This window comes from Eutrigla gurnardus (genome assembly GCF_963514095.1).
Source record: "Eutrigla gurnardus genome assembly, chromosome: 17".
Taxonomy (NCBI): Eukaryota; Metazoa; Chordata; class Actinopteri; order Perciformes; family Triglidae; genus Eutrigla; species Eutrigla gurnardus.
In genome coordinates, this window is record NC_139928.1 from 10,235,947 (window position 1) to 10,244,396 (window position 8,450).

Consider the following 8,450-nt stretch of genomic DNA (forward strand, 5'->3'; position numbering starts at 1 on the left):
TGCACAGTGCAGATAGAACAGAGAGATCCAGCATGGTTCTGCCTGCCAAACAGCCGGGTAATACAGAGAGAGAGGGAGCATGAGAGAGAGAGGTAAAGAGAACATAGAGAAAGTAAAGTAGAAAGGGAGGCCAGCAAAGAGATAGAAAAAAAAAAACACCTCAGGGGTTTTGGACCACCTGTCTGTACTGGCATGACCGCTGAATGACCTCCAAACATCTTTATGATAAGTAGTGAGAAGGGAGAAAAAAGGAAGAACGAAAGAACGAACAAAAGAAAGAAAGGAAAGTGAGAATTGGAGGCATACACGAGAGGAAGAAAAAAAAAGGAGACAGCTGAAATCCCCCCATTCCATGAAGGGAAATTATCCTCGAAACAAAAGGCAATAACAAGCTTATGGGGCTGCCATAAAAATGAGAACAATAAACACGCATATCATGCATGTGTGTACGTGTATTTGTGCATGTGTTTGCCTGTGTGTGTGTGTGTTTGTGGTGTTGCATGAACATGCATGTGCTCATGTAAGTACGTCTGTGAGCAGCGTTGTGTATTGGGGCACGTGTCTTTGTACGGGGACAATTAAAGCGATAATTTAGGACACAATAGCAGTCTGATGCACTGATGATAGTCCTCTGCAGAGTACAGCTGCTGGGTTTATTATTTGGGTTTCCTCCACACACACTAGTTATCCCTGCTTTAACTGAGGAAATGGATTCATCAACGCTAAATTTGAGCAATCAAGCAATACAAGCAATTGGGTGCAATATGCGTGCGTTTAGGATTGGACATCTCCATCAGATTCACAGGCAACAAGCAAATAAGTACCTGACTCTTGGAGGCGGCCACCTTTGCAAACAGAGCCTGGGACACCTTTGCTCTCTTCATCTCGTGCTGAATGTCCTCATAGATAGAAGTGCTGACATTGAGAACACAACTGTCTGTCCTCAACCCTCTGTCTCCTGTAACCGGGGACAGTCTCGCCTAAAAAGAGCACAGAAAGACAAGCGAGCCACAGTGAGGATCTAAGTAATGGGCATTTGTAGCAAAGTGAAATTAATCCAATACAGTGTAATGACAATTCTGGCTTGGCAAGGCACTTTGTCAAATTAGTATTCTGAAATGGGAAGCCGGTGGGGGATCGTGTCCTTTATGCAGCCTGAGGGGTGCCTATACAACGGGGGGTGATCTTATACTCCCTCATAAAGCGCCTCCCTGGAGAAGTAGTTGGCAAATTCATGTATATTAAAGGAAACATGTGGCGGTCTACACCCTCTCCAGACCAACAGAGGGAGTCAGCAGCGTAGTGCACAGGGAGTTGACCATACCAGAAAATGGGGAGGGGGGAACAGTAGAGATGGGAAAAATAAGCAACGAAGGGCTCATTAAATGAATGCCTAGAGAGGAAGCCGTTTGGGTCAATCTCCTGCATTGACAGTTAATATCATATTTCCTGCACTGCAGTATTGGGAAAATAAAGGATATGTGTAAACAGAAAAATCTGTATGTTATTAGTTTTGAGGGTTTGGTTAGTGGACAGTCATTTGCAATACTTCCCAATCGTTTGCTTTTAATGCAGGCTTGTGTAAAATGATAAAATAACAACACCTGTGTGGATCTTGGTGGCGTGTTATTGCAGCCTGGGGTGAATCCAGCCAGGCTCCTGTCTTTCTCCTCCAGGTAGATGCGCTCCCTCTCAGCCTCGGGCAGCTGCAGGAAGCCGTACATGGCCCGCAGGTTGACCAGCAGAGACTGGGAGGCGTGCTTAGGGTCCTCCTCCTTCCGCAGGATTTCTGACAGCAGGCCCTGGTGCACACAAACACACAATACTCGTTGATTAGTAGAAGCAAACAAAACACCGTGATTCATTCAAACATATTGGTGTATATTGGCTTCAGACTGCTATTCAAATAAAATGATGCTGATTAATAGAATATTGTGAAAGTTACTATCAAGATATTCTTATGGCTGTAGTGTATTCCTTTGCTGTGCATTAAAATAAAATATCTTGAAAGGAATATTCCAACTTTCTGGTAAATATGATATTTCCCCATCATTTTTATGTAAATATGACAAATATAAAGTTTCTCATATGCCTGAAGGAATTTTACAAAAGCTCCTCATATCCAACTCTGGATCTCATTCAAAGAGGCACCGTATCAAGTTCCTGTGGTTTAGTGTTTCACAGATGATACAGAGCCAGTTCCCCAGTCAGCGCTAAGCGTGCTACAAGCCTGTAGCGCTAGCATTATTCTGGATGTATCTGTCTATGCAGGAGCCTTCAAACATCACATGCAGATTGTAAGGCTTCCTTCCTGGAAATAAATCAGATTTCACGCTGGCGGTAAAATGAAAAGGGGGGAAAACAGTCTTCTTATTCAAATCATGGATCATCTTTGGATGCACCCAGCAAACGCCTCCTTCCAAATAGATGACGGATTTACGTGAATCGCCAAATGACAAATGCTCCCCTCACTTCTATATGGCATCTTGGCATCGTGCCCAACTTGTATGGCTGGCACCAAAGTACCTTGGACTTGGCAACGGGAAGCATGGGGGTGGATATTAACTAGCTCTGCTTATTGTGATGAAAATGATAATGACGGTAATAATAATAATAACAATGGGCTCAGTCTGTCCTCTGAGCGCGGGTGTGGTTGTGAATGTAAGATGATAGACGCTGATAGCGTGGTATTTTAGTGTTAGAGGCGATGGCAGAGGGAGACATGGATACGAAATGAGGGAGACCAAGGGAAGAAAATATTAAAAAAAAGATGGATTGACAATCAGAGGGAAAGATGAAATAGATAGAGGGGCTGCCAGAGTGAAAGGGCAATGATGGAGGGACAGTAAGACAGAAGAAGAGGTAGAGAGGGAGACAGCTTCTCTCCAAGGGCTTGTGATTAGTTGGCCCGGCAGCTGCTTCAGTGCTGGCACCAGCTTTGTGCTGCAGAGGGCTGGCACAAACACACACACACGCACACACACACACACACACACACACACACACATGCATGGGGGGAGGGGGCGCTGCAGCAAAGGCCATGCCAATGTGCCAGACATCAAACACACGTATTCACAAACCGCACTTACCTTCGACCGCAGCACGAGAAAACACTTTCAAAAGATAATCACCAGCAAGCACTTGCAAACTCTTGTGTATTTCTCTCATGGGGATCACACCAACTTCCTTACATACCTGAGTCCTGTTAAAGGCCACCCGGGCAAAGATGGCTTGCGAGATGCCTGCTCTCTTCAGCTCCTCCCTCACACCGTGGTAGATGTCAAATGGCACATCTGTCGGCCCCACAGAAGAACCAGCCAATGGCTGGGCTTGCAGCCCGGCTACAGGGCCTCCGCCTTGGCTACACTGTGCCTGCTGTGGAGCTTGGGAATCAGGGGCGTTGGAGAAGACCATGGCAGGAGGAGCCCTTCCTACGGGCGGGTGGTTGAGATACTGCTGTGGGGACGCCGAGAGACCCTGGCCAGCTAGCATGCGGCTAACAGCGTACTGCTGGTTGAGAAACTGGGCCATCACCAGCTGCTGGTTGACCATTTGGGAGCTGAGAGGCTGCGTTACCAAGCCGGGAGGGCGCAGGCCGAGCGGGGAACGGCCACATATGTTGGCTACATCTCCATGCGAGAGAAAAAGGGAGGAGCTCGGATCAGCTTGGCTACTTGTGATTGACTGCTGGGTGAGGGTGATATGCGTGGACTGGTCAGAGATGCTGTCGATCTCTGGTGCAGGGAAAGGAAAGCAAAGACAGATGTTCAATTATTAACACGCAAAATACAAACAGCTTGTCCCAAATATGTACTAGCTACTAATTCTAAGCTGGAAAAGTGTCAAAATGAAGTATACTCAAAACGGACAGCATGCATACTAAATACGGTTGATGTTTGAGTGTGCTGCAGACAGACTATTCTCCCACAATGCAATGCACAAATTAAACAGAGAGGCTGTTCACAGCTGGGCTTTTTTTAAATAAATAGTAGTTGTTGGTGAGACACCCCTGGAAACATCTTGATGTCTCAGTTGCACATATTAATATATAAATATAAATTCTTGCTCTTATGAAATAGTTTGTCTGGCTGCTCAAACAGCATAGTATCATGATTAGTACATATATATATATGGTATAGAATGAGTATGTAATATGGCTTTGGGACATGCTGCAATACTTATTAGGCACACTTAATGTTTGCAGACTTGATTGAAAGCCCTCACCCTTGAAGCATTTGTTCTTCTTGAAGTGCTTGTACCATCGACCAAACTCGTGACACTTTGCAGCTGAGACATTTGCATAGTAAGTGCTATTTACAATAGATGATATCATACTCTGAAACAGAGGGGAAAAGACAATAGAAATTCATTACATTTTCCAAGCTTCTGCTATGGGCGGCCTGGGTGTCTCAGCTGTTCACACATCTGATATTAATGAACTCAGATCTGTGTTATTAAAAAGACCCCCAGGTAAATAGGATAATAAAGACAGATGAGTGCATCAGTGTGTGAGCTGTCTTTGTGTGTGCATGCATGCATGCATGTGTGTGGGTGTGTGTGCAATCAAACAAAACACTAGAGGTCATCAGAGACTATGCCTCTCTGTCTGTCTATCTCTCTCTCTCACATACAGGTTTTCCTCAAAGACCATCCTGTGCAATCTTTACATCTGATAACAGCTTTCATCTCCTCATATTTATTTTAATCTGCTTCTCGCAAACAAGAGAGGGGGTAAAAGGAGTGATAGGAGAGAGGCTTGGCTAGAATCAGATCTGCAGAGAAGCAAGGAACCTGGAGAAGGGAGATATAGTTAGCAATTTGTAGATGTCCTATGCACCCTCAGGCAAACTAGATCAGATAGACAAGGTTGATCATTATGAATATTCATAAAGAAAAAGGCCTTCCCCAAATACAGCATGATGAATGTAAAATTATTTCTGCAGTTGTGTCTGTTTTCGCTTGATTAAATGATCGAGATCTCAAAACCAGATCTGCATGTTACTGCTGAATCAGTCAGGAGTGCAGAAAAAGCTAAATACCGAAGAGAAGAAGTGATAGACAGATAAGTAAGTGAGTGTAAGATGGTGGTTGAGGCTTGCAGACAGGCAGGCAGGCAGACAGACAGAAAGGCAGACAGGTTGGCAGTCGAAAATAATCACGATAGGCAGCAGCCCAGGCAGGAAGGCTTTTTAAGAGATAGCCATCTCTCTTTATCTGTTTCTCTCTTGCACTCTGCCCCCACACCTTATCTACCTCTGCATCTGGACTTCCTGTCTAACTATTGGACAACACGCTTACTCTGCCTCATGCGTCAAAAGAGGCAAAAACACACACACACACACACACACACACACACACACACACTTTTGCAGGGCATGGAAGGGCAGAGACATCAGATGCACACTTTAAACTACAGTCTCTTCATCTCTCTTCTTGTATGCATGTTCTAAGTGTGTGTGTGTGTGTGTGTGTGTGTGTGTGTGTGTGTGTGTGTGTGTGTGTGTGTGTGTGTTTCGTACCTGGGACAGAGGGCACTCCTTAGCCAGGGAGCTCTGGTTCATGTCCTTGAGGAGCTCCTTCAGGGCGTTCCTCACTGTGGAGTGACTCCACTGCTCGGGTGGCAAGTCCTCCAATTTGGGACAGCTGAGCAAAAAACAATTGTATAGTGTAAGTGTGATATATTACAGTTTAGTACCCACAATGATTCAAGCTCCAAAAACACCAAATCCTACAAGTCCCATAATGTAACTTTATGGCATCTTTCATTAGACCCCGATGACATCATTAGAGTATTAATTTCTCAGACTCAAGAAAGCACCCTTCAGAGCCAAAGAAGACGGACAAATGTTTTCACTGAGTAGTATACTCGAGATAAGAAACGTGAACTTCATGTGTAAAATCATTGGAGTGCCACTTTAAAAGAATATCTCCCAAAAACGTCATCACTTGCTTGTACTGGGTGAAGGCGAGTCAAGTATAAAACACACATTCAATGGGGTCCATTTTTCTTTTAGCCAATAGGCCCATCTGTACGATCCATAGTAATTGATGTACTATTGTATCTTGGGATAATAAATATGCTGCACATTCTCATAGTCGATCCGACCAAAATCCCAATATTTGGCACAATTAAAGGACCACGGTTAAAAAAAAAATTTTGGACATTGATTATTTAGAAATATGACACTAGGAACTAACTTTTAATGTCATACACCATTAAAAATGCTCATCGATATTCATTGCAACAAACAACGAAAATCACTCATTAAACTTAATCTTATGACATTAAGATAAGATAAAAAAAATAAGAGTTTTATTTTTTTGGTGGATGGCTGGAATCATTTCAAAGCTGGGAAATATATATGTAATTTAGACAGACATATTTATAGGTGTGATGTCAGCTTCCTACCTGCGCAGCTGTATCTTAAGGGTGATAACATGGTGAACATCCTGCAGCATATCAGCCACTGTGGCGTCAGGAGCATCTGTTACACTGGACAGAGGCACCGGGTTCCACCTGCCCACCTGAATGAGACCTGAACACAGAGAAATGTGAACAACGTGAGGAAACAATGGACTTGTGTCACCGACTCTCTACGCAGGTTTGTTTTATGCACCTTTGGCCTGTGCAGCCGAGCTGTGTGAGTAGCCCAGTGTCAGCAGCGCCATCTCTATCAGCTGGTTAAAGAGCAGATCTCTCTTGACCAACACAAATTCTGCGTGTTCTTCTCGCCTTTCTCCCTCCTGAGGGCTTTCCTTGTGCTCCACCACACAGAACACCGGCAGCAGGCTCCCTGAGGTGATGGACATAAAGCTATTAGATGTATCGGATGACACGTAGGAGTCGTAATGGCTGTATGGAAAAACCCAGAAATATGTTTCAGCCCATGTACCTTTGCTGTGCCAGCTTTTGCTCTGTGGTCTCACGGCGGTGGGTTTCTGGGCCAGGCAGGGGTTTTTGGCCAAAGGACTCCCCTGACTGTTCCTCTCCGGGGCCGAGGGTCCTGCTCCGTTTTGTTCCAGTCGAGCCAGCTTGGCAGGAGGCGGCCGGGGTTCTACAACAGGATCACTGCCCTCAGGTTTCTTGGCTCCATTACACAGGGCGTCCATCTGTGGTCTCACACTAATAGAGACACACAGAGAATATACAATCACTCAAATTATCTTGATAGTATGTCTGTGGTGGCCAGCTGTTCATTGATAATGACCTCCCATTATGTTCCTTGGAGAGTATTACATGTATATTAAAGTCAATTTTGCAATGAAAAACACAAGTTTCCACCAGGATAGACTACGTTCATCCATAATTTCTAGACAGTAATTAAAAAATAGCATGCACGACACAGCGAGAAGTATGTTTGGATACCTGCTGAGCATCTAGACGGTGTGAAACAAAGCTGTTTCAGTCATTTACACTTCTGTGTCCAACAAGAAAACTAGAACACACGTATACACACACACACACACACACACACACACACATGCGAAGGATATCCGGATCAGTAATAGTGGACGACCTTCACTCAGATGCAGCGATTAGGATAACCCTCTAAATCCAGCAAAAGTCCAGGGAACGACAAAGCGCGGCTTCCCATAATAAACCTGCTGTCTTCTCCAGGCGCGCCGCTGTACGCGACGGCGATTCAGTTCATCTTCGGCACCTAAATGCGCGCTTAATCGTCCCACGTCTGATTCTGCCGAAGTTTGATCGAGGCGAAACCAACCTGTTTCAGTCGGCACAACGTGCACGTCCGACCTGCCATCATACATCAGCAGCCCGTTCCCGTAGACATCGGCCGTATCTCGATGTTATCCTCGCGTCCACTGATCTCTCCAGCTTTGGGAACGGACCCGTTTACCTCGGCGGTCGGTATGCGTCCCCTTTTCTCCTCACACCGACCGTCTGTTTACCATCAACATTACGTCGGTCTCTGCTGTATAAGTAGTTTTGCCTCTGATCCCCCCCTTGTTCTCCCACCGCCGCTTTCCGGTGTAACGATAAATGGCCCTAGCGCAAGTTGAGAGCGACCTCCCGTGCAGAGCGCCGGTACATGCTGCTCCTGTGGATGAAGCTCCGGAGAGAACAATACACGGCTGGGAGCTGCTGGAGTACGCTCCCTATCATATATCAGGCTGCAGCGCTGACTCCGGGACAGCAGTTGTTGGTTACACTTCAAAGCCCTATGCGCACGCAAAGAGAGGGAGGGAAAGAGGGGGGAGAGAGAGAGAGATAGAGAGAGACACAGAGAGAGAGAGAGAGAGAGACTCACACACCCACACAGACTCATAAATACGCGGACCCAGCTGCATTAGCATATGGTGTAATAATGAATTCACTAGCGCGCTCCGTAAATGTATTAAATGTGACAATTGCGCATAAATCTATTTATTATTTTCTGCCGCATGCTGTGCACGCACTTATTATTGTCTTTAGGGTATTGGAGCTCTCC

At 45.4% G+C, this 8,450-nt stretch overlaps 1 protein-coding gene across 3 annotated transcripts in view; it reads right to left on the bottom strand.

Moving 5' to 3' along the window:
- Positions 1-8,093, bottom strand: part of satb1a (SATB homeobox 1a) — an 11,645-nt gene extending 3,552 nt beyond the window's left edge. Inside the window, exons 1-9 of one of the 3 annotated variants that reach the window (XM_084032032.1) lie at positions 7,725-8,093; positions 6,894-7,123; positions 6,618-6,794; positions 6,410-6,536; positions 5,520-5,643; positions 4,225-4,336; positions 3,196-3,734; positions 1,605-1,802; positions 825-980 (exon numbers count right to left, since the gene is read on the bottom strand). In XM_084032032.1, coding sequence (XP_083888158.1) covers positions 825-980; positions 1,605-1,802; positions 3,196-3,734; positions 4,225-4,336; positions 5,520-5,643; positions 6,410-6,536; positions 6,618-6,794; positions 6,894-7,110 — 1,650 coding nt within the window. In that variant the 5' untranslated portion in view covers positions 7,111-7,123; positions 7,725-8,093. Of the gene's footprint in view, positions 1-824; positions 981-1,604; positions 1,803-3,195; positions 3,735-4,224; positions 4,337-5,519; positions 5,644-6,409; positions 6,537-6,617; positions 6,795-6,893; positions 7,124-7,366; positions 7,393-7,517; positions 7,650-7,724 lie in introns of those variants that run through there. The other 2 variants (XM_084032033.1, XM_084032031.1) reach the window with 2 other exon arrangements.
- Positions 8,094-8,450: the final 357 nt, after the last annotated feature.